The 27402-nt window shown below is 41.6% G+C and overlaps 1 protein-coding gene across 2 annotated transcripts in view; it reads right to left on the bottom strand.

The window, feature by feature from the left end:
- Positions 1-27402, bottom strand: part of LOC133510613 (ephrin type-B receptor 1-B) — a 167775-nt gene that overhangs the window by 21717 nt on the left and 118656 nt on the right. For both annotated transcript variants that reach the window (XM_061838708.1, XM_061838707.1), the window contains exons 6-9: positions 22837-22961; positions 14956-15118; positions 7058-7166; positions 6158-6222 (exon numbers count right to left, since the gene is read on the bottom strand). In XM_061838708.1, coding sequence (XP_061694692.1) covers positions 6158-6222; positions 7058-7166; positions 14956-15118; positions 22837-22961 — 462 coding nt within the window. The remainder of the gene's footprint in view (positions 1-6157; positions 6223-7057; positions 7167-14955; positions 15119-22836; positions 22962-27402) is intronic.

Below are 27402 nucleotides of genomic sequence, written 5' to 3'. Positions count from 1 at the left end.
TGTCAACGAGTAGGGTACACCCTGAACTAGTTGCAAGCCAATCACAGGGCACATAGAGACAAACACCCGCACTCACAATCACACCTAGGGGCAATTTAGATTGTCCAATTAATGTTGCATGTTTTTTGAGATGTGGGAGGAAACTGGAGTGCCTGCAGGAAACACACGCAGGCACAGGGAGAACATGCAAACTCCACACAGGCGGGTCCGGGATCAAACCTGGGACCTCAGAACTGTGAGGCCAACGCTTTACAGCGGAACTACCGTGCCGCCTGCAACACTATTTTAATTGTTGTAATTTTCTTAGTTTGATATTTAGTTTGACAGTAAATTTCAACTTGTAGTGGCAATCAACAGCTCAAAGCACCTTTTTTGAAGACTTGTTCAGTATCAAAGTCCCAAACCTCTGCTTGTTGCAAAGTGAGTTGAGTTCACTGCCACCCTTATGTGCTCTCCAATTTTTGTTTGCGAGTCAAATCAGAAAATCGTCTTAACAACGACTTGTATCACGGAAAACTGGTAAGGCAGGTCACTTGCATGCCATGGTACTGCTGTATAGGCAATATTCTCTGATGTGTTTGAATGTAAGTTGGTTTATTGGACATACAGTAACTTCCGGTGCACGGTACATATATCGCCTGTAATTATATTATCAGAGACCAGTGCTCCGACATCCGAAAAAAAGTAAAAGAAAACACAAAAGGTTAACCTTTGAAACTCAACCTTTATGCTCAAGGTTTTCTGCTAGAATAAAGGGATACTTTTCTAAAAGTTCCATTATATACAAACTAAATAGCAAAAAGGATGAAGCTCTAAATTAGAGAGACCACACAGTAAATGAAGACATCTATTTTTTCCTCCCCTCTATCACTCCCCCTTGCAGTCAGTCCCTCAACTCTTTGATAGTGCAAGAACCAATTTTGCCCACAGCCTTTCCCTACAAGCTCATAAAGAGATAAAAACTGCTGCGCCATCAGCTTGCTCTTTATGCCACTCGGCGATAGGTGAGCCCAATTCCCGGGACCTGCAAATGACATGCCAGATTCTCCGGGTTGACAGAGCGGGCGGGCACGGCTGCCGAAACGCTCTTGTAAACACACTCAATACACGCCGCCGCAAGATGGACACAGCCGTAAACAAGCAGATGTCAAATCATCATTTTCTACAGTGGCGCCCGAGGCAGACCTCTTTCACCGAGTGGAAAAACATTGGCGGGCATGATTGGAATAAACCCATCTCCATCAAGTCAATTTGGGCCCTTTTCATTTGCATTAGACACGTAGCGATGGAGGGGTCCCGAGAGATCGAGACGAGATGAGGTCTGGTCTTGGAGGGATCAAGGTAGCTCACCTCCATCTTCACTTAAAGCTGATTCTAGTTATGCCACTAATTGCCTTGAACCCTATCTGTGTGAACCTAATTGCTCATTAGAGATTTCATTCAGATTAGTTTCAAGGTAATCCATTAGAGGGTTTATAGCTCGGCATTCCATAAAAAAAGGGTTTTGTTTAGAGGTATTGCTGAGCTGCGGCGGCACTACTGCTAAGGACTCAATATATCAACTTGGAAGATGCTTATACATATGGGGACACAATCAAATATAAATACAGTATCTACGTATATATACCACACATGTAGGCATGTGCTTGTGCACGTCCATAACAACAGGCCATTATTTTCTCGTCCGCACTTCCAACACCACTTTCATGTATTATTTAAACTGGAACAGCATGCGGTGTTATCTGGACCATCTTGTCATGCCCATTTCATAAAAGAAACAGCTTTTTGTATTTATTTTTTTTTAAATATTTCACAAGTCCTTCATCCGAGTGTGTGAAGCAAATGTATCCAGCCCACTGTCCTATTTTTACATAGCCTTGATAGCAACATTCCCTCTAAGCTGCACACGTGTGCAATTGCAAACTGCTGATGTGGTCTCTGGCACAGACATTCTTCGTTGGGTACAAAAAAAAAAAGAGAAAAAAAAAATCCATCCCGAACTGAAAGTATACCATACTGAAAATACGGAAGGGGGTGGTGTAAGGTAGACTAGGAGGCAGGGGGAGTGAGTATGGCGGAGTAAGAGAATTTGGTGTGTGCTGCCGAAATGTTCAATAAAAAGTGACTAAAATCCAATGGTGACGCCTTTCCTCATTGCCCACTTCCGAGGGGATTTTAATATAACTATTCACTTTGTGGCGGCACGGTGATGCAGCTGTAAAGCGTTGGCCTCACAGTTCTGAGGATCGGGATTCAATCCCGGCCCTCCCTGTGTGGAGTTTGCATGTTCTCCCCGTGCCTGCGTGGATTTTCTCCAGGCACTTTCCTCCCACATCCCAAAAACATGCAACATTCATTGGAGACTCAAAATTGCCCCAAGGTGTGATTGGGAGTGTGGCCGTTTGTCTTTATGTGCCCTGCGATTGGCTGGCAACCAGTTCGGGGTGTACCCCTGCCCCTGCCCGTTGACATCTGGAATAGACTCCAACACTCCCCGTGACCCTCGTGAGGATAAGCGGGGAAGAAAATGGATGGATGGATATTCACTTTGTGCCATCTTGCAATGTTTTCAATGAGTGAGGGGTGACTGGCTGCTATATCCAATCACACAATTTATATACGTATTTGACAAATACAAGTTTGCGAAAAGGTAAATAAAATTGTTCTTAATAAAAGTGTTCTGATGGGAACGTAAAAGTTGTCATCAGATTCTTTTAATAAACCATGTAACAGTGGTCAAAGGGACAACTCAGGGACTTATTGTGTTTGCTCGGACACAAAAAATTCGAGGGGACGTTGCTTGAAAGCAACAATTCTTTCACAATGGTTGTTGTGGCGCCTGCAGGGGTTAACTTGTGACACAAAATGTCTAACTTAACTTTTTGATGAATGTATTGAGTTGAACAGAGCTATAAATTTCCATTAACTGGATTCCACTGAACTGTTTCACTTTCAGCAATGTCCAACATTTACCTCGCAATTAGTTTGCCTCGCTCATTTAGGAAAAGGCCCTAATGCGCCTGCAAATCAACTGCAGAAAGGCAGGCATGCATTGTGCATTACATGAATTACAATTAATGGTGAAAACATTCTGCACACTTCCATAAACTCACGAGATCTTCATACTGAGGATTTATTCAGTTTCAATTTCATTATCTGGCAACCTGAGTGGTGCAAAATACGAGAAGCAGCTGTCAGTATTTAATACATGAGGTATTTCAAACCCATTTGCCCAAATTGTGATGTTCGCTGATCTGATCCACTGGTTTTTTTTGATCGGCTGGTTATTAAGATTTATAATTCAGTCTGTGACATCCACGAGAAAAATGAACACATAATATGATGCACTGGTAACCGATAATACCTGCAAAGATAAAAACAATTCAGGCAATACACTGTACCACTCTTCCCCATATAGTGGTCTGCGGTCTAATAAACGTCACGCTTGAATTAATCACTGGATATCCTGGTACTATATTGGTACTCACCGACGAATAAAAACCTCTTCTTAAAATGAGTTTAAGGTCCCATTTTCAGTCTGTGGACCCAGAAGCATCCAACTGGGTTCGAGCATGCTGGCTTTGGATTGCTTGGCCATTTCGCTTAACATTTTCCAAACCTTTGTGAGCTAATTAGCTTCCTGCGAGTGGACACGCGGGATGCAACTTAAAATATTCAGGCAGAGTGTGTACAGGATCCATACTTAAGATGCTAATGTTGTTCGGGGCGTATCGAACAAATCAGCGGTTGTTTTTCTAGGACACACAAACAGCACCTGAATAATCTGAAGAAATAATAACCACTCAGGTTTGGGAATAAAGATACATGCACTTTTTTTTGGTTTGTTTTTTTAAAATTTTCAGTAGATACAGCATCTTTGACACCTTAGATGAAAATGAAAATGAGGACACATCACCTGTGTAGAAAAGAAGGTGGCACATTTGTCTAAATTTGATCAAAAACAATTGGCTTAGTGTCCCTTTTTTATTGTTGAACTGAATACTGTAATTAGCAAACTGTCTGTCCCATCTTAGAGGAGAATGAAAGACAACAATGCATTATGGGATCAGGGGAGGGGGTGAGTCGTGGGCTACATGAGTGTCTGCATGGGGAGGGGAGGGGCGAGGGTATAAATAGGATCCCTTATCAGCAAATTGATGTATTTGATGATTGGTGACATTGATTAATCTACCGTCTTCATGGCATTTTGGTTTTGGCTTTCCTGGCCCGTGGATACTTTAATGAGTCCTGCTTGCTGTAGCAGCGAGACTAAGTACGCGTTGGGAGTCGCTGCTGCGTCAGGCTCGACGCAGCCCTTCGAGTGAGCCCCTGTAAAGACCGCAAGGTCGGCAGTGCAGACGCTTTTCATCAGCGGCACAAAAACCATAGGCGGCTTTTTGTGTGCTCGAAGTTGTTTTGTTTCCTCTAGGCTCCATCCCAATCAGTAAGAAGTGCTAACTACACCACGTACTCGCAGCCACAGTAAAGCCTTGAGAGATGACTGTCTGCAGTAAGCATCATCACCGCAAAGAAAAGGAAAGTGTATTTTAAAAGAGTTACTGCTTTCTATCAATGTCTATCTCACTTTTATTTTGGAACAAGATATGACTACACTGAACGTAAAACTACCGTAAATGTCATGATGACAAGTGTGGAGAAAATACTGTATAGAGTGAAGAAAACAAGTATTTAAACACCCTGCTATATTGCAAGTTCTCCCACTTAGAAATCATGGAGGGGTCTGAAATTGTCATCGTAGTTGCATGTCCACTGTGAAAGAGATAATCTAAAAAGAAAAATCCACAAATCACAATGTATGACTGTTTTTAACAATTTATTTGTGATACAGCTGCAAATAAGTATTTGAACACCTGAGAAAACCAATGGTAATATTTGGCACAGTAGCCTTTGTTTTCAATGACAGAGGTCAAACGTTTCCTGTAGTTGTTCACCAGGTTCGCACACACTGCAGGAGGGATTTTGGCCCACTCCTCCACACAGATCTTCTCTAGATAAGGCAGGTTTCTGGGCTGTCGCTGAGAAACATGAGATTTTCTATTGGGTTTAGGTCTGGAGACTGGCTAGGACATGCCAGAATCTTGATATGCTTCTTCCGGAGCTACTCCTTAGTTTTCCTGGCTGTTTGCTTCTGGTAATTGTCATGTTGAAAGTGAAGCTTCTGAGGGAAAGAGGTTGTTCCACAAAATCTCACAATACATGGCCGTGGTCATCCTCTCCTTAATACAGAGCGGTCATCCTGTCCCATGTGGAGAAAAACACCCCCAAAGTATGATGCTACAACCCCCATGCTTCACAGTAGGGATGGTGTTCTTGGGATGGAACTCATCATTCGCCTTCCTTCGCCTTGACATGTGTCTGTTTGAGCAGGGGAACCTTCCGTGCCATGCATGATTTCAAACCATGACGTCTTAGTGTATTATGAACAGTCACTTTGGAAATGGTGGTCCCAGCTTTTTTCAGGTCATTGACCAAGACCTATCGTGTAGTCCTGGACTGATTCCTCACCTTTCCAAGGATCATTGAGACCCCATGAGATGATATCTTGCATGGGGCTCCACTCTGATTGAGATTGACCGTCATGTTTAGCTTCTTCCATTTGGTAATGATTGCTCCACCAGTGGACCTTTTTTCACCAAGCTTCTTGGCAATTTCTCTGTAGCTCTTTCCAGCCGTGTGGAGTTGTACAATTTTGTGGGGTGGACAGGTGTCTTTATGCAGCTAAATACCTCACACAGGTGCATCTGATTAAGGATAATACATGGAGTGGAGGTGGACTGTTAAGGGCGGACTAACAGGTCTTTGAGGGTCAGAATTCTGGCTGATAGACAGGTGTTCAAATACTTATTTGCAGCTGTATCACACAAATCGTTAAAAAAAATCATACATGTGATGTCTGGATTTTTCTTTTTAGATTATCTCTCTCACAGTGGATATGCGCTTACGATGAAAATTTCAGATCCCTCCATGATTTCTAAGTGTGAGAACTTGCAATATAGCAGGGTGTTCAAATACTTATTTTCTTCACTGAATGTCGAATTCCTATTAAAAAAAAATAAAAACATTGAGTTCCAAACCAAATTTGAGTTTTCCAAGAAAGGTATTGGATAAAAGTCTCATTGAGTGACGGTGGACTTACCTCTTCCTGTGCTGTAATGTTGCAGCTTGTCACTGTAGACTGCCTCCTTGGTGTAGGCCCTTTTCCTAATGGATCAACAAGGAGAGAAGAGGACCAGACAAATGAAGACCAGATGACAGATGGCATAAACAAGGCTACTGCAAATGTCACAGTATAAAATGCGGTAGAAATGGAATCAGTTCCAAGCGGGTGGGGGGGTGTAATGGGGTCCGCGATGCTCAATGAAGTTCATGAATATGAGCGGAGTTTTAATTAGATCTCGATAGGATCACTTTTGCTTTTCATGTCTCCTCTGCCGTGGCATCAAACAAGCCCGGCCTCTTTTGTGAAGGCTCAAAGTTGTGCACGGCTCAGCAGAAAACGTGACCTTCAACTATCTAAAGTAAGGGCGCCTTAGCAACGTGACAGTGACCGGCTAATGCCAAATTAATTCAGCCCCGCTTCACTAACAAGGCAAAAGTTTGAGCATTTTAACTCGAAACTATGCTGAATTGTGCAATATGCACGCTTGCAATCCTGCAATATAAACAAAGCTTATTTGGATGTACTTATGTACAAAGTATTTCCCACGGATAAGATTATCAATATGACTGTGGAGGGATATGAATTATATTGAGAGAAAAAGGTTACAATAATAACACCTTACGGCAAAGCAAAGCCGTTATGTATGGTGGTCACGTGCAGGTGCAGTGTTACCATTACATTAATGTTATTTGTTGTACATTTCTGTGGTCACCAATCTACTACTGCATTTGCTCCAATGGACCAGAAAGCAGTGGGGAAGTGGAGGAGGAAAAACAGCACAGATACAACACTAAATGTTGGTTAGGTTTTCATCATGAGCAAGAACAAAAAAATGAAAATTATGCACTTGGGGAACTTAAAGGGAATTGTGGTTACCTGCTACATACGATGGAGATGGCAACAAGCGAAACTATGAAGACCACTCCGGCAGCTGCTGACCCCGCAATGAGAGGAAGTTGCTCCCTCAGCTCCGATTTAAAGTCATCTAAAATGCAAAAAGGCAGACGATGAGAATACTCTTTGAATCAAGTGCTTTCCAGACATTTACGAATGATCATGTAATTTTTTTTTTTAGTTGGACACTCCAATGATCCTTAACATGTTCCCTTCTTCTGAATGACCACTTTTGTGAAATCTGCCGTGCATTTCTGCCCATAGGTGGCCAAATCCTTCTTAGTTTATTTGATATTAACCTCTCACAGTGAAGCTCTGCATTCGAGAGTTGGTGTAGGAGTTTCAATGGCACTCATCAATAATCATCATGGAACTGCGAGTGGTCATCACCAGGAAAAAAAATAAAGTCTGCTAACAAAAACAAGTTTTGCTTTGACTCGCAAACACAAATTTGAGAGACACGAGCTGGATGGTGGCAGTGACCTTAACTTCACAGCATCAAAAAATGACAGATTCCTGCAGTTTCCTTGTTGTTTTTTTTTTCTATGTATGTATTAGACTGCCATCTGGGGGCCAAGACTGAACTGCACAATCTACTGTTTAATTACCGTAATTTCCGCCCTATAAGACATAACTTTTTTTCACACGTTTTCAAACCCTGTGGCTTATACGGTGATGCGGCTAATTTGTGCATTTTTTCTAACGGCCGCAAGGGGGCACTCTAGCGGAAAAGGTGAGAGTGAGACGGTGGAATCAATGCAGTGAGGAAGTGATTTTTGCCGGTATGTTTTTTTTTTTTTTTTTTTTACTGTTGGCGCTGTGCTAGCATATTGCTATATCTCAGTGATTTTTACCGGTATGTTTTTTTTTTTTTTTTAAACCGGCCCTTTTAGCGCTGCGCTACCGTTAGCACCGCACTAGGGTATTGCTGCTGTGTTACTGCCGTGTCTCAGTGAGGTATGGTTTTTTTTTTATTTTAACCGGCCCTGTTAGTGCTGTGCTACCGTGTTGCAACTGTGTAGCTGCCATTGGTTGCTTTTTTTTTTAACGGCATATATATATTTTTTTTAACAGCCCCGTTCGTGTTACCGTGTTGTTGCTATGTTAAACTAAGCTAAGCTAAGGTATTAAAACTTTGAAATCTCTTTCTGTGTACCGTCTTTCTTTGTAAATATCTTGTGTTTCAATTTGGGCACTTGCAGCTATTACACAGGTGCGGTTTATGTATGTACCAAATGGTATTTCCTTTACATATGTACTGGGTGAGGCTTATAAGCAGGTGCGCTCTGTAGGCCGGAAATTACGGTATTTACATTTCAATTACAATGTTAGTACTGTATAAAATATTTTTACATGAAGTACAACACCTTGTATTGCCATTGTATTTATTTAAAAACATAGAATTAATCAATTAAATTACAAACATTTTTGTTAATATTGGGGGCTCTCATGGATTAATGACATTTCTGTTAATTTCAATGGGGAAAGATGACCAGAGTGTGGTCACCAAATGAATGAAATTTTTAAGTCAGTGTGCAAAATAAGTGTCTAATAAACCAGTGTAGTTTATTAATTAAAAAATAGTTCAGGTTTTAACATTTCGTGGGCGTGGCCATTATTCATGTGTGCTCAAGAGGCTAAACTTGGCATTACATGCTCATTACAGGATCGCCAACATAACAAATCTAACAAGGGCCGAAGACGATTTGGCACATTACTGCATGACAGGAAATACAAGGGAATTAAAAAAAAAAAAAACATCCACTTGAAAGGGCACGCTTGCATGCATTTGGCATTTTGCGTGAGTGTGTGCTTTGTGCACGCAGAACGTCTCGACTGGGTGTCTGACGGCTAAAGAAAACATACAGATGTCTCAGCTGAGAGGCGCTGACTGAAATCCGGCGAGCTTTCGCAACGATGAGTGACAGGTTGTGTTTGATAAACTGAGACCGAGCGACGCAGAAAGTGAGGCGGCGTTCCGACTGATGCGGGAAAGAAAGAATGACAAGGGGGCCCTCATCTTTCAATATTGCCATACGTGAAAAAAGAAAGTAGACATTGGAATGCTGTTTCACAAGGTTTGTTCCAAGAAACATCACATAGAAAACCTGAAAAGTGTGGACCCCGTACAATCAGGCAGTCATGAGAAATCAGCTCGTGACGTGTCTAAAAAGGGTTTTCTATTTCGTTTAGCTATGCTGGCAGTAACTGGTAATAAATAAAAGTCTACACACCAATGTTCAAACGACAGGTTTTTATTATACAGTATAATGGAAGGATGATGGTGTACTGCAGACTTTTTGTATCTACTTTACATCTAATTGGCCTGAAGATTATTATTATGTCCTTGAGGAAAAAAATGGCCCGTCATGAGCAATGTTCCCGCTAAGCTGCGCAACTGCGCATTTGCGCACTTGTTGCACACTCTCAGCGCAGATGAAAACAGATCCAGCGCAGTCAGCACATGACGTATTTTTATTTATTATTTTTATTTTTTACATGGCAATACACTGCCTATCTCAACGAGCTGCTGCTTGGCCACAACGGGCCATATGCTGTACTTCCAACTTTACCTGACCCCGCCCACCTGTGCTCTTAAAGGGGTACACTCATAATTACAAACACGGCCCACCACTAGTCTGGGCAACATAGAGCAAAGAGTAAGACACGCTGCTTACATTTGCTCTCGATAATAATGGTAAAATTAAAAAAAAAAAGAAAAGAGAAATGCTGTTACTTTAATGAATATCAGAGTATGTGAATAATGGAAGAAAAAGTGGTGAAACTGGATGAGATTTTCTCTTTTTTCAGTAAAAAGGTCTGGTCTGAAGCCAAAGTAGAAAGCGTAGGATGAGATGGTGTGTACTGTTAAAAGTCCACCTTGGCACAGCCTGATCGAGGATGAAAGCACAGATGATAAATTGACCAAAAAGCTAACTCTGTATTTTAAATATAGGAAGCAACATAACAACCTTAAAACTGTTTGGGAGCATCATTCAGCTTTCAACATGCATTGCGAAAGATATTCTGCAAGCACTAATTCAATTTTACACACACAGGGATATCATTGTGTGTTTTAAAAAAAAATGAAAAAGTTGGAAGCGACATTTCAAATTTCTAGTTAATAGTTGGCTTGGTTTGGTTAGCAATGTATTTTTTTGCTTGTTGACAATTTCAGTGTAAGTTTGCAAAAACACAAAATTGCTCTTAAAAATGTTCTGAAAGGATGACACTGATTGACCACAGCACGTACATCTGATGTTGCTCACAGTGGTCAATGGGGGCGCTCACGGGCTTAGTGTGTTTACTCAGACACGTCTTTGAGGGAACAGTGGTCATGAGTCTCTGGACCTAAAGAATTTGAGAACTCCTGACTGGGGCAGGCTTCTTAAACTCTCAACTGTGCCCATCTTCTGGCGACTTTGGCACAAACAAGCAATGCGTGATTTTGCACGGTGCAGGCATATTATCTGCTCCTAAACGCAATTATCCATGTAGAAAGGGACGAAAAAAAAAGAAGATAATAAAAGCAAGGCGTGGGTGCCGGCCAGGATGCACGAGGACACTGTGTGACAGCAGCTGCACACTCTTTCAGCTCGCGCATTTATCAAGAAAGTGTGCCAAGACTGTCGCCTGGACTAGCTTGCCGGCGGTCCTTCTCTTTTTGATGGATATCAGGTGTGAAAGGTCAAGACAGATGGCCTCTTTGGTGGAGTGGTGATGCACCCTGACGGCGGAAAATCATACAAAGCTGGTCAGTGGTAAACAGGCACCATTTGCAGTCAGTTGACGTTCAGGGTGCGAGCTTATTTTGTAACGGTGCCACACTTGTCAATCAAACTGCATCACGCGACTGTTTACAAGGTTTCTTGCGGGGGTTTAGGAGAATTAGGGTTGCAAAGGAGTGGAACATTTCCAATAAATTTCCATAAAGATTCCAGTACATTTACATGGAGATTGGGGATTTTGGAAATAATAATCAGAAATATAGGAAATATATTTGTCATAAGCTAGCCATGTAAATTAAGACAATGAAAGGGGGAACGGCGGCATGATGAAGACTGGTTAGAGCGTCTGCCTCACACTTCTGAGGACTAGGGTTCAAATCCAGGCCCCTAGAATTTTGAGTCTAACTGATTGTATGGGATGAACAGGTGTCTTTATACAGCTAACGACCTCAAAAAGGTGCATGTGATTCAGGATAATACATGGAGTGGAGGTGGACTTTTAAAGGCGGACTAACAGGTCTTTGAGGGTCAGAATTCTAGCTGATAGACAGACATTTGCAAATGTATCACAAATAAATCGTTAAAGCGAACATTGTGACTTCTGGATTTTTCATTTTTGATTATCTCTCTCACAGGGGACATGCACCTACGATGATAATTTCAGACCCCTCAATGTTTTCTACGTGGCAGAACTTGCAATATAGCAGAGTGTTCAAATACTTATTCAAATACTTATTTTCATCACCGTGGCTCCAATAGGCTCCAACACTCCCGCGACCCTTGTGAGGATAAGCAGCTCTGAAAATGGATGGATGGAATTTCCCCAGTCGAGCGGTGTGGGTGAATCGCCAATGCAGCTAGCTTTTACCCGGCAGCTATTAAAGCTGCCATTGGCTTCAGCACTCCTGCGAACTTTGTGAGGATAATCAGCTCAGAAAATGGATGCATGGATAGTGGTTGGAATTTCCCCGGTCGAGTGGTGTGGGGAAACTGCCAATGGAGCTAGCTTTTAGCCAGCAGCCATTAACGCCGGCAACCGATGACTGATGAGAAAAGTCGTTGCGAGTGTGTCTGCTATTAGCTGGATGGCTACGTGGATCTCACTGGTGTGTAAGACTACAGGATTTTATCCCCATCCTGACCAAGTGGAGTTTCACTATCTTGCTCAAGGATACTTAGGGATGATCACAAGGAGGATCGAACCCACAACCTTTGGCTTGAAAGATGACCACTCTTGACCACGTGAGCACGGCTTCTGAGGAAAGGATGTCACAAACCAACCTAGCGGCGGGAGGTGGAGCCAACGGGTGCGAGCGTCAGCGGCACCTGCTGCTAAGTGCTCTGACAAATATCGTGGGGTGTTTGCAAGCCAATAAATGAAAAACAGCAAGCGTGAAGCGTGTGCCTTTGTTTTCAGAGCACATTTGCAAACACTGAGAGGGCGCATCAATGTGCCTCAGCATCTGTTTAAGCCACAATGACCAACATTCATTGCCATTCCTATCACGTCTTCCTTCACCATCATAAAAAACATGGTCACCAACAATACAGCGTCAGAAATAATCATTTAATACATTTGCAGACATGGAACAAAACTACCTCCATCAAGGTGACTTGTGTAGTTCACATACAGTGAACACCAGCCTACTCATTGCTCACTATTCACATATTTACCTGTTTGTATTTTTTCGCTGTAGAACCTATCCTTAACGGTTTCCTGAAAAACTACCGTAATTTCCGGCCTATAAGCCGTGACTTTTTTCACATGCTTTCAACCCTGCGGTTTATGCGGTGATGCGGCTAATTTGTGTATTTTTTTTTCTGAAGGCGGCACTTGAGCGGAAAAGGTAAGAGTGAGTCTGAATATGTGATGAGGAAATGACTTTTACCGGTCCGGCCCTGTTAGCGCTGCGGTAGCGTGTTACTGCCGTGTCTCAGTGATTTTTACCAATGTGTTTTTTTTTTTAAACCGGCCCTGTTCGCGCGGCAGCGCTACCATTAAACTCTTTGTGAAGCGTCTTTCTTTGAAAATATCTTGTGTTTCAACGTCAGTTTCAATGTGGGTACTTGCGGCTTTTACACGGTTGCGGCCTATGTATGTACCAAATGGTATTTCCTTTACAAATGTACTCGGTGAGGCTTGTAACCAGGTACGCTCTGTAGTCCGGGAGTTATGGTAATACACTCGGTTTTTGTGTTGTCTTAATATGCCTTAAGATACATCATGATGGGGGCAAAGTCCTGCATAACTAGAATGTCATTTATATTATGGGAGCATGTTAAAGTTAGACATCTTGACTCCTCTAGAATCGTTGTATGTCAAGGAGGGGCTCAGTTTTGTCTGGATTGTTACAGAGAGTTTTTGTTGCATGTTTATATTTTTGCACTTTTTTGTTTGAAGGTAATGTTGTAAGGTTAGTTTGATGCATCGTAGTAGGGTGTATTTAAATTTTTAATATCGGCAACCGTAAACATTTTTGGTTCCCTGTTCATTACTCCACCCCCAAACATACAATTACAAATAAAGTCAACATCTTTTTTGGGGGGAGGGGGAGGTCCCTTTTAGCCTCGTGAGACATATCTTCTCCGAATTGAGTTCAGCTCCGCTCACCAAACATCTACAGTATGCAAGGATTAATGAAGTGTGTTTTAATTTTTGTGTGCCAACACATTCAGGACGAGTAGCAGTGATGGCAGCTATGTAAAGCCAACCGCACAACCAGAAAATTCAACATATTGCGACGCAAGAGTGATGATGACATTTAGGTTGTTCAGAACAATACAGTACAGCCAAATCAATAAAAATAAAAAAAGAACGGAATGTACATAATCTTCACATGTGGTGACTTCCTTCATCAGTATTTTTCCACGATCTTCATTCGGCCGAGGTTTAAATTGTGCGTACAGTTTATTAACAGAGGGGCTTTTTTTTTTTAATGACACTTAATTCGCCTATATTCTGTGATGCTAGGTTGGAATTAAGTTCACTGGCATGTAAGGCTAGGATAAGATAAATATACAATATAGATACAGTAAATAATAAGAGTGGAAAAAAGTATTACATACAAAGTAACATAACTTAAATCAGTGTTAAACTACACAAATAAGATGCAACATCAGGTCACATCAGAGTCACCATTGCTTTTTCAAATGACTTCAACGTAAATGTTGTTCAGTTGTCTGCTCCCTGGTCAGAATGGGAGCAGGATAGTTAAAGATTAAATAAATGAACATAAATGAACTAGTAAAAGAAAAGCTTCACGATCAACAACTAAACAGCAATACTTCAACAATAAAGTTTCAAGGGGCTCTTGGATGCAGGGCTGCCATTTGTAAAGATTCTGTTGTCGTATTATTCACGTTTGCACTTACTACACAACCTGTTTCATCATATTTAACAGTAATTCTGTAACATAAAACACATATTGAAGACATATTAGCAATAATCATAGCAGTATCACTGTGTATCTATGAAATACTTATCACAAGGCAGACTGAATGCTAACTACATGGATTAAATTTATTTCTAGGCCTCAGTTATTATTTTTTGGTCAGGGATGCTGTCTTTCTTGTTGATAAATCCACTTTCATAACTCAATCCATTACTAGTGTCATAGTTTTCTGCAGATCGTCTTTCGACCCCTCCCTCTCTCTATGCTAAACCCCTCTCGCACCTCGCCCCCCCCCCAAAAAAAAAAAAATCTCATCAACAACTAATCACTGCACTCCAACGCTGGAATGGCTGGGTGAAAAACCAATTAGCTTAGCATTCTGGATCAAGCACAGTTAGTTGCACAAACAAAAGATATCCTGCTTTCGCCATTAATGTACACACCCACGCTTCTGCACAGAAACACACAAGCACAAACACACTTACACACTCTTGAACCTGACCGTGAAAGGCATTAATTTTTCAGTGGAAACAGGAGTGCAATTGAACGCTACGCTCCACATTAATCTCACCAACTAATAATACCGCAATAACAAATACAATGTGAAACGTCAAGTATTGCTGTGTGCGAGAGAGAGAGAGAGAGAGAGAGAGAGAGAGAGAGAGAGAGAGAGAGCGAGAAAGAGAGAGAGGGAAATAGCGGATGAGGGAGACAACAGAGGACAGAGTGAGCAGTTTCTCCTGGCTTGTGGATTTCTTACCATCTGTGAGGGTTTGGAAGCACATCTTGCTGCTGTATTTGCCAAAACCAGCAACGGTCCGTGCCCGCACCTGGACCACGTACACGGTGCCCGAGCGCAGGCCCTCCACACGTGCCGTGTTAGTCTGGCTCCGCAGGATGGTGGAGTTAATCTCCGCGTGGTCCTGAAAGCAGGGAATATACACGTGAGACATATTAAAGGTGAAAACACTGCACAGAGAAGATGAAAATGGAAAATATAAAATACAAATAGTGTAGGAAGTTTTTCCAGGATAGTGTAAACTGTTCCTATAGGAACTGAAAGGGGACATTATGTGCTTATTGCGTAGCTTCAGCCATATAGTAACACTCGAAAAATCTATACCGGCACAGGAGTAACACTTTAACAGAGCATATTTGCGCATTTCTCTCTTCAAATGTGCTTCATAAGACACTGTAATTGCAGCAATATGCTTTGCTATTACATATTCCTACATTGTTTACCGAGGCCTAGGTGAGACACTCTTGTGCCCACAGAAAATCGTTTTATTGCTCGAATGATTTTACTAGTTTTACCAGTTTTAGTTTATCAGAGAGGGGTCCATATCCAATGATCAAGAAGGACTTGTAAAACGTGTTTGAGATTAGCAGGAACACAGTAGAACCTTTTGAACAATTCACTTTTGCTGTTTTTCTAGAGTTCGTCCCGGTTTTTGTACATCCGCTTGGTTTTCAGTCATTTCCTGGAATGGAATCGCATTCATCTGACGTATTTTGTAATTTGTGTATCAAGAGATCAACAGACGGCAAGACACATTCCACAATGCAAACTTTATATTACACATTACACTATGCAGATTTTATATTAACAATTCCAAGCAATAATAATACTCCCACTCTTCTCTGCAACACCCAGGCAAGTTCGGCATAACACATTTTGTCAAAAGTCAGAACAAATTAAAAGCGCACTGTACAACAACAGGTTCGCCACCTTTATTGGGCCACACTGTGACCTATTTAAGAGTCACACTCAATAGAGAAGCTCAAAATAGTTTGTGTCAAACTGCTAAATTAAAGACCATAAGGCCAACGAAAGAGTGGTGAAACAGTTACTAGACTTGTAATTTTATTTTGAAATCCTGTATTTTGACAAGAAGTTGGATTAGTGTTTCCCGTTGTTTACTGTCTGTTGAATCATTTTTAAACAATATGACACAAGTCCCAGTCATTTGAAAAAGAAGGTGAGAAAGACAAAGGATTCAAGAAAGAACTCAGAAAATAACTCCCTCTCTGCCCTCCTCACTATATATGTCATCAAATCTTCAATAAAGGGGAAAGGGATGCACTTCATTGGTGATTTAAGTTATAATTTTTATCAGTAGTCTCTATCTGGTGTTTTTTTTGGGGGGTGTTTTGAACAGATTAATTTGATTTCCATGATATCCTATGCGAAGTATTGCTTTGAGTTATGTATAATTTGGTTGCAGTCTGTTGTCTGAAACAGATCACGAAAAGTAAGGTTCCACAGAGCGCCTACGTTCTTAATTGGGCTGAAGAAATGTTGAGAACACCATTTGCAGTTGTAGATGGTTGTGTTGTGATCCCAGCCTGTCAAAAAAGATTTTTTTAAGTGGACTTGCATCTCATCATATGTAGCATGTATAATTTGTACCACAGGAGGTCCAGGACCAATAGTTTGGATTAGTTAGGTGGTAATATGGAATAGCGCATCAGTAATCGCTGAGGGCTGCCACCTCCTAACACACAGTGAATATGACAGGCTGGAAATAAGAGCATATCACGCAGCATCCATGGCTGCAAGCCGCTGATTGCCTGATGAAGACATATTGTTGAAAGGATCAGCAGGGAGGCTGTCGGACATGTCCATAAAACTCTGAAAATGCGATTTAATGCTAAACGCTGGACTGCGTCTTATGAAACATGTATGACTTCATTGGGAACAGACAAAAAATAGCTTTGTCTCTTAGGAAGAGGAATTGATCTCAGGATGAAAGAGATAAACAACATTAACTTTATAATCCAATCTGAATGCTTGAATTGCTTTATTCTGCTTGGCCTGCCATTGTGGTAAACACAGTTATCATTCTGAACACAATCACATTATTTCTTATTGGCTTGATGAAGACAAATGTTTATGAGCTCAGGACTGGAGCCTGTTCTATTTTGGGGAAATGGCTTCTTTAAATTAAATAAAATGTACCTGGTTTAATCATTTTACACCTTTTGTCCATGACATCACACCATCTGTTACTGCATCAGTGACCTGAATGCATAATGTATAACATTTAGTTATTAAGTGGCTGAGGACGCGCTAAAGCAAACTATCCAGAGAGCAGACATCGGCTCATGTGCGAAGAAACAGAGTTAGCAGCTCCTAAGGCCACCGCTGAGTGCAACTAGGTGGGGTCAAGATTGGCCCACTCCAAACTCTGCAGCTCTATGAACCACGACTCCATCTGTTGAGTTTTCGGAGGAGCACAGGTGACCCGACAGATGGCAAACATCCAATGGGGGGGAGCATCCCTTGTGGGCTGTACCAGCTTGGAAGGGCTCCTTCATGCTGCCAGTCAAATGGGGATTACACACAAACACTCAAAGACACACACGCTTCAAATTAGTATTCAGCAGAAGGTTTGTGCGGGTATAGCCAAGAAACAGCATCTTTGATGCGGTCTTTACAGCCGCTGATCGACGGGAATTAGAAGAACCGTACCCTAACCTGGGCCACCGCCATGACGAGCAACAAGGCACGAAATTGGGTGTCTGTGCTAAAAATATTTTAAATAAACTTACAACAAAATGTCTGCCTAAAACTGAGAGCGAGTGTTCAACAACTAATTATCCCACCTACCTGGGATCTTGGGCACACATAAAAGGAGCAACTGGTCAAATTTGGAAACAATCCATTAGACTGATTGTGGCTCCATTGTAATATTTATGCAGAGATGGTCCAAATGTTGTTCTTTTCTTGGCTACAACACTTCAACTTGGTGATTTTCCACGAGCCAAATGTGAGTGCAACAAAGAACTGACTTTTTTATCCCCCCTGTCCACTATTTTCAATTTGTCTTTGCAAGAAAGTATTGTCTGCAAACCTGGAACGGCATTGCAATTAACTTGGAGTGTGTGTGTGCGTGCATGCAAGCTTGCGTGTGTCTGCGGGCTTTACCAAAATGCCAACCACACAAAATGGACAGCATGGCCACTTGGCGCAAAGACAGGCATGGTTGGGGGTACCATGTGTCCTCCTCACAGGCTTGCACACATGGACACACAGACACACTCGCACATGGGAAGGGGGTGCAGACGAGCGTATGAAAGAGAACATTTTAACAGGGGTTTCATAGAAAAGAAAGGAAAATGGATGGAAGTTATTACAGAAAACCTTGTGTATCCCATGGATACCTTCCAAACCCACGAGGAATAGGTGAAAACCTTCAAAATACAGAGACCTATTTTTTTTAGCCATTTAAAAAAATGTCACCAATGTGTTCATGTAAGAATGGAGCTTTTGAACATTGACATATCTCAAAATATCCACACTCGCTCTACATTCTTGCTCGTTTGCTCTTTCTTCTTCATCGTCATCGGTATCTTCTTTCCCTTCATGTTTTTGAGGTTCAATTAAAAGAAAAAAACAACAAGAGTATGGTACATTCCATGTGGAAACTCAAAAGAAGATGCAGGTTGCAGTTTTTTCCAGTGCAGTATTTCAGTAGGTGTGCGGTGGACAATCGCTTTGTGAGCAGTGAAGATTCTCCAATTGTATTTTTTTTTTTTATGGTGCTCCAATTGTTCAGTGTTTAGCAGCCCGTGCTGTAAACTCCCAAACAAAAATGATCGCTTAGAATTTCTTCAATATAGCAGGGGAACAATGATTCCAATGTGAAATGGAACCATAACAGCATTTTGTCGATTAATTTTGAAGGTCAACCAGTGTCTAGGAATTGATTTTTTTTCTACCCCAACTTTAGAGGTACCACGGATGGTTGAAGAAAGAAGAAATCGTATTATTGAATCTGTTTGGAATACAACGGAATTGAATACAAATACAACTATAATTAACAATGACTCTTCCACTTCCTACAAGGACGCCTGATTCACGTCGCTTGCAAGGCAGACAGTTCACTTCTTGTTGTGTATTATTCCATCTTCTTTTCAACCACTTCCTTTGGGATAACTGTCCTCTTGTATTCTGTTCACCTGGAGATTGACGAGCTATTAGGGAGAGTGAAACTAATACTCAGGGAGAGGAGAAAGCCGTTCTGAAAGAAGAAATGCAAAATCCTGATTTTCTATATGAAATTTAAAGTCGCCTGTGTAAAACCTGTCCGTCTTCTATGGCCATGTGGTCTAGTTTTATGGATTTCAGTTTCTCTTTTGAGGAGTTCATACAAATATGAGAAACAAAAAGTGAAATTTCAGAGTTTTAGAGTTGGTCACACAGTTCAGAATTTGGTGCCACATGAGAAAAAGAAAATCTGCTATTAAATGTCGCAAAGCGCTGCTGTCATCCAGAATAGATGCACCTAAAGCACGTATACGCTCACTTTCTGTCACCCTGGCACACACAAACCCCCTCACACAAGGGGCTGTTCTGCTCCAGATTTAATGGAGGGCCTGACCTCTTGATATGCTGTGTTCATTTCCACCCTCCCCAAATTTTCAGAAAAATAAAAGTACAAGTGTTGGGAAAAAATGGAGGGAAGACGACAGCATTCCACTTTTGCACCTTGAAACGCGACGCGAGCATTCTGATATGACTCGCTTGAAAACGACAAAGTACCAAGTAACTTGAGGAGTTGAGAGCAGCATTCAGGCCTTTTTTTGTACTTTTAATCTGACACGCAAAGCAGTTGCAGTGCCAACTTGTTTTCCTAGTGATCTCTCGGTGAAAGCAATACCATTAAAATAAAATATTTATGATTTCATCTGGACATGGGGCTTTACCCCCCCCACATATTATCCTATCACAATCTTTCATAAATATACAAAAGAAAACATTTTCCAACAAGCCAGAAAAATAAAATGGTCGTTGTCCAAATGATTAAAATTTCCAACGATAAAGGTGTGCCGATGTAATGTCGCAGGAAAATTACATTCATTAGAAATTGAAAGAGGTTTCTGTCTGCAAAATGGAACTTGCAGCATGATGACTTTCAGCAGGGTTAAGGATTACGTCACACTGCAAGGCATGCTGGGACAATCGCATCCAATTAAAAAACTGTTTTCAAATTGGAGAGACGCATGAAACCGAAGCGTGAGGTATAAAGGCTGCTATTAATAGATCAGCTATTCTTTTACAGTTGCATTATCCAGGAGAGGAGCAACTCAAGGGGCTGCAAGAATGTGCTGGGGTGTATTTTATAGACATGGCAAAAGTCTCCCCTCCATTATCGCCTTCTGTCAGTCAGAGGCCACATAATCAATTTAGACCAGTGTGGAACTTTCTCAGAACTTAAGCGGATCTCCGTGAACTCACCGCCTTGTAACACGACAAGGCAGCGCACACTAACTCATGTTGGCGGCGCAGTTCTAGATCAGACTGTAAATAAATTTGGTTTCAATATGGTGGAGTGTGTTTACCTGCATTATCCCAGTGCAATTAGTCATCCTGTCCTCTGTGATTCCTTAATTTGTGATTAGGGTGTGCTCATCTATTTGCGTCAGGACGCGCTACGTAAACATCAATAGGATTAGGTTCCATTGATATTCATGAACTAATATGAGGCTGTATAATTATTATTTACAAGACACTAAGCTTTCTGGAAGATAAGCTTCCTCGAGTCCTTGGTGATCGGAATCCGATTCATGAACACAGCAAAAACCAAAGGGCGGGGTAGTGCTGTAAACACGGTTCGTACGAGCTGACTAAGCAACGACGGAGAAAAAATATTATATATTTGACTTAGATATTGATCCATGAACCTTTACGAAAATTAGTTTGAAATAAATAATTCACAGGATAATTTATATACTCTATGGATTTCCATCCATTATTGAGTAAGCAGAGGATGAGGGAAAGCTCACCAAATCTCGTAAAAGGCAAAAGTGCACGACCAACACGGGACCGCCCATCGATCAGATTTAGGAGGACAAACAAGGCCCGAGAAAAAGAATTTTGAGCCTCTGATCTCTTGCTATCGTTATATCCAAGGCCTTGGGAAAAGGCTGCGGGTCAATACTGGAGCACCATAGGCGACTCAGGGTTGGGCTAGCGACTTAATAAAGCAGACACATTGTGTGTGTGAGCAGACGGATCGATGTGATTCACTCCTCAAACGCGATGCATTTTCACAGTGGGGCCGGCTGGTGCACACTGCGTTGAGGACCGAGAGCACAAGTCACAAAATCTGCGTCACCTGCAGCAGGATCCCAATGGGAGGAATGAAGCAAGCACAATGAAACGACATTATCAACCTGGTAGACGCCAAGATATTTGCTTCATTTTGCTCTTATTGTTGTGTGTGAAAATGGAATTACACGGGACACACACCAACAACATTGATTCAAAGGGCAGTTAAAGGACAGAACAGTTTTGAAGACAGTAGTCCAGTCTGGGGGACGCAGTGGTCGACTGGTTAGAGCAGGGGTAGGCAACGCCCGGCCCAAGTGCCTCCATGGAGCTGTTTCAAAAATGTAAGAAAATTGAAAAAGAGGGTTGTTAAAAAATAGATTTTTGGTTTTAATATAGTTTCTGTAGTAGAAGAACTATGACAAACATTCTTAAACTTTTCCAATGCTGTAAAAATATGTGGAAAAACTATTAAATATCAACTTTTCTGTCGTTGAAGATTCGCGTCATGCCCTGCAACACGTGATTCTTTCAGTTCGGTTGTGGCAGGTGGCTGTTGCAAACAAACTGGCAGGTGTGTGATGGGCCATGGATTGCAAAGGGAAAAAGACAAGGCTAGCTGAGGAGAACAGAGGATTCAACAGTTTTTGGACTGGAATAGTTAGATTTCATTACCGACACGGAAGGTTTGCCTAAATGTCTGCTTTGTAATGAGAAGTTGTCCAGTAACAAAAAGTAATATGGAAAGACATTTCCAGGGAAGGCATGTTACATTTGCAGCTGAGTACCCACTTGCGACTCCAGACAGATTTGGGGTTTTTTTTTCGTCCAATATGGCTCTTCCAACAATATGGTTTGCCGACACCTGTGTTAGCGCGTCTGCCAAATCGCGGCCCTACCTATGTGGAGTGTGCACGATGTCCCTGTGCTGACATGGGTTTTTTGTCCGGGCACTCTGGTTTTAATTGGAGACATTAATTGGAGACTAAATTGCCTTAAGTGTGATTCTAGTTGTTTGTGATTGGCTGGCAAACAGTTCAGAGTGTACCCTGCCTCCTGCCCTCAGATAGCTGGGATACGTTCTAACACTCCCGCGACCCTTGTGAGGACAAGCGCTTCAGACAATGGATGGATAGTGAACCCTTCCAGACACCAGACCATGATGCATGCTGGTACTTGAGTCACTATAAAACCTAGCAGCTTTTATTGATCCCTGCATATTGATGCTTAAATATTCTCCAAGTATAAAATGGTTGGTCTTGATAAGGGATTATTTTTAAAGTCTAATACCATCAAAGGTTGGTGAGAAGTGTGTTGGGCATAAAAACAGTTCCTGGCAAAACAACAAGATACGGTGTATGTTCAAGAATGTCATTCAAACAATCTGGAGAGAAAATAGCGTTTGAATGAAAAGGGACCAAAGAGAAAAAGGAATGCCAGGACTGAAACAACTAACAATGGGCATGGGCAAGGGCACATGAGTGAGTGCAGTCTACTGTAGTTGAAGCATTTAAGATAACAGAACTGCTTGTCACACAAGACACGTCCCAATCAAATGTTATCAAGCAATTAAAAGAATTTTCTTACCTTCTCATGGTAACGTAGCTCATAGTCCAGAATGATACCATTGGGCTGTTCTGGTTGCGGCCATGACAACGTGAAGCTATTCATGGTGGAGCTGATTTGGTGCATGATGGGAACAATGGAGGGAGCTGTAAGAGAAACACACCCGATCTTTGTAAGTCAGGATCAACTTATAGTGAACCAATTTTGAAGGATATTCAACTCTTTAAGGTAATTTAACTCAACGTGATCATAATCAACAGGAAATAATGTGGACTTCTTTTGCAAACACTGTCTGATACAATCAGTCTGCTTTAATTGTCCAGTAATCACACAGCCACTATGTAGGAGTTTTGATTACATGTACAGGGCAGCATGCCAGCCATTTCATTTGAGCCACAAAAATGTGGTCCAAGTGGAACAATGAAGTAACAATAACATCACAAACGAACACACAAAGGCATTTGTCAGTTTTATTCACGATGACCAGCGTGAAGAGAAATGACTCAATTTAAATTGAAGAAAACTAATACACGGGTGAATCTTTTGCAGTACAAAAATATGTGTTTGAAATATTATATTCATGCTCAAATATCTACTGGCAGCAAGCCAGACTTCAACAAGCAAGCTTTTTGAAAATATAATATGGGTCACCCAAACCATTTCTGGTGCTTTAATAATACACTGGTAATTATAATCTTATAATGTACACAAGCTAAATAAAGCATGGTGGGGGGGAAGCAACATTCCCATCAAAGGCAATGCATGTATTTTGAAAATAAAGCATAACTTGCTCATTTCTCAAACAATCTTCATTAGGTATATTAATAGAGAACATTTGGAAAAAAGTTACACAAATATCAAAACATTATCACCAGTTCTGAGTTCCTTTGTTGTGATTGTATGGCTTGTGTGAAACTGTAAGCAGCACAATACTTGTTAAAGTATTTGTTTTTATGCCTTCTACAAATATGGAATGCACCGAGACTTTGTCCCAACTACCTTCGCGTCGCAGTAGGCATGTCGTATCTATCTATTGTTCATCTGCGCTGGACTAACTCACTTACGGTTTCAACCAAATTGAAATTGTGTCAGTCGGGTCGTCAATTAAGTTAGAATGTTTTAAAAGTAATATGCTCGTTTTTAAAATGCAAGAAGAATAAATTTCTGATATTTTTGCAGTAAATATGAAAATTCTTCATAAAAAGCAAAGTACAGGTTCTTGAAAAATATAACGAGTTCACACTTCTGTTTATGTCGATCCACATTCTTCCCCTTATCTATGGTCACGAGCTGTGTATCGTGACAGAAAGGAAAAAAATGCGGGTACAAGTGACCGAAATGAGTGTGCATCCAGGCTCTCTCTCAGAGACTGAGTACAAAACCCTGTCATCTGGGAGGTACTCTCGAGAGGGGTCAGATGAGGTTGGTTCAGGCATCTGTTTAGGATGTCTCTGGGGAGGTGCTCTTGGCACGTCCCACGGGGAGGGAAGACCCAGGACACAGTTGGCCTCTCAATATCTCGGGATCGCCTCGGAAGAGTCGGACAAAGCGGCTGGGGAGATGCATGTCTGGGATTCTTCAGTTAGGTTGGTGCCCCGCGACCTTCCACAAATAAGTGGAGAAAAATGGACCGATGACGGATAAACTTTAAAACATCAGTATTTTTCTGCCATTTTGGAAGGATAATTGTTGGTCAGACTACAATACTTTCAGCCTTCAGCAACATCAATATCCTGCCTGCTTACATTGCAATATTCTATTCATTCAGAAACTATTCAACTGTCAACTATTCTCCATCGCATCCCTCTTTGGACTTCGCTTAGGGACCGTGTTATTGGATAGAGGTCACAGAGAGAGAGATCATCCATGCGTGCAGGCTTTCAAATCTAAAGAGAAAATGTGTACAATTCTTGGAGTGTAGGTGCTAAGGTTTAGTTTACTTGGAGTGTAGGTGCTAAGGTTTAGTTTAAGTACAGCACTGCCCCTCAAAAACTTGAAGAAGCACTCGTCATCTTTCACCCCAGAGGACATTAAGAAAAACACACGAGGGTTTGTGGACCCCCACCCCCATCTGGAACAGGTGCCATATGCCAGTGCAAAATGAATCATCCCATCTTTATCTCCTGGCAGACATTCACACGTGTGACATTTTGAGATTCCGTCCTGGCTTGTCACCGCTGACAAAAGGAGTCCAATAACCTCGACCCCTCCGCTTGTGAGGAAACAATGCATTTGCCGGATGCTGATAAGTTTTGTTTTGCATCTATTTGTTGTGTTACGACGTGATCTCGGCTGGGCTGTCATGTTCGCAAATGTCACAGACTTACCAAGAGAGGATTGCAGTCTTTGCCTTTTTAGATCGCAGACTTTGATGTTCCATAAAACATCGAAGGAGCTTACGGTGAAATCTTGACAATATTGATTAAATCTGAGAATTGAAATGTATATTTTTTTTAAATGATGTCTAATAATGAAAAATACTAATACCCAAAGTTTAGAATATCTACAAGACCATGGATGAATTTGACTTGACACTGATCAAATGGTAATTCAAAGCGAGATAGCTGCAAACAAACCTGCTCATCAGCAACTTGTGAACATACAAGTAGGTTTGACTTAAAAAAAAAAAAAACTCATCAGCAGCTCATATTCAGTTCAATGTGTTGATATTTTTAGAAAAGATTAGAAGTCTCCACCCCCTTCTGCAGGCATAAAAAAAGCAGTCCCTTACAGTCCTGTGCTCTACATTTTACTTCGTTCACTCACTCGGCTGTTCGCCTGCTTGCTGTTGAGGCCTCATCATTTCTCCACCTGGCCTCAACTTGCCAGCTTGCTGAATAAGTCCTCTACTGAAAAGACTGCAAATGGCATCCTCTCTCAAGCTTAATGTCCCTTTTTATCGAGTTCCTCAGGGGTTGCTCTATTTCCTTTCCATCTCTTAGTCGTACTTCGCCCACATTGAGACATTCTATGATCTTTGGAGTTCCATGAAAGGATAAAATAAACCTGTGATTCATTTCGCATTTTTGCTTTGAAGCCATGTTTTACTGGAATGAAATCGCCTATTCTACAGCTTTAATTTCGGTAAATATTTCTCAATTGGAGTGCTTGATAATGAGGCTCGAATGCAAATAGAAACAAATATTTGGATTCTGTGTATCCTGTCGGTATTAAGGGATTCGATGGCATCTGCCTGCCTTGGCTCTCACCTCCGTCATACCCTCGGCAGAGAGTGTGAACGCTGAGCGTCACCTTGCAGCACTTCAGCCTCTCAGGCTGCTTCATGGTCCAATAAGCAGAGTTAGGGCTCCCTGAGCCACATTATCAATTACTGACCACGGGCACGCGCCGTTCTTGACAGAACCCTGGGAGACGCACTCCAGATTCGATTCCTGGCGTGAAAAGTAACATTTGGGAATGCTTTTGCACCCTTTCAGTTGATTTTTTTTTCCATGTGCAAGTGTGGAAAAGACCTTAAAATAGACAATATTAAGCCTCTCAAGCTTACTCATTTACTTTTCCAAATCTTGTCACAGTACAAACAAATATACAGTAAATCATGTGATGGACCAAGTGGTACATATGATTTGCGTGGAAGGAAATGATACAAGATGCACAGTATGTAGAAAAGTCAAAGAAGTCTGCATCTAAATTCCTTCATTCATTGAGTCATCTTCTGTTCCACTTATCCTCACAAGTTGTGTAAATGATTTTGTTTCATCAAATTCAAGTAATTTGCAAGACGGCGTTCTCAACTACATTGCCCTTGCATCCTGTAAAAAAAGAGCCAATCTGTCCCCACGAAGTTCAGTTTCAGACTAATGACGCACCAACGTCCCCTCAAAGTGTGTCCCCCCCTGTCACTCGGGGACAGCGATGCTGACAATGATTGGTGACTGTGTCCTGCTCTCCTCTGTCTCCCTCTCATCCATTGCTACGCTGCTCTACTTTTATCTGGCCCAATGTGCTGCCCCTGGCTTTTAATATAGAGCTCGGCTCACCATTAATCAAAGTCAGAGCCTCTCAGTGTCTGGCTCTGACAGAAGAGCAAGAAAAGTAAATCCAAATGAGTTAAAATGTAGTGAAGAAAGACTGAACATTCACTTTTGCGATGTGCACATATTTATATGGCTACAGATTACTCTATGTTCTGCAAAATGGAGGATTAACTCCACTCGGGTGGCGACAGAGTTCCCATTTCCGAAGCCACGACACAGGTGGCCACGTGGCGAGGCTTCCGGCTAGGCATGCTTCGATTTAAAACATATCGCATATATGAAGCATAACAACACAATTTCTCGAAAATATCAAATACCTGATCTTCTTCTTTTCCTTTCGGCTTGTCCCGTTAGGGGTCGCCACAGCGTGTCATCTTTTGCCATCTTAGCCTATCTCCTGCATCTTCCTCTCTAACGACAACTGCCCTCATGTCTTCCCTCACCACATCCATAAACCTTCTCTTTGGTCTTCCGCTTGCTCTTTTGCCTGGGAGCTCCATCCTCAGCATCCTTCTACCAATATACTCACTCTCTCACCTCTGAACATGTCCAAACCATCGAAGTCTGCTCTCTCGAATCTTGTCTCCAA

Source organism: Syngnathoides biaculeatus, chromosome 13, assembly GCF_019802595.1.
Source record: "Syngnathoides biaculeatus isolate LvHL_M chromosome 13, ASM1980259v1, whole genome shotgun sequence".
Taxonomy (NCBI): Eukaryota; Metazoa; Chordata; class Actinopteri; order Syngnathiformes; family Syngnathidae; genus Syngnathoides; species Syngnathoides biaculeatus.
This window is presented reverse-complemented; position numbering and strand designations above follow the sequence as displayed.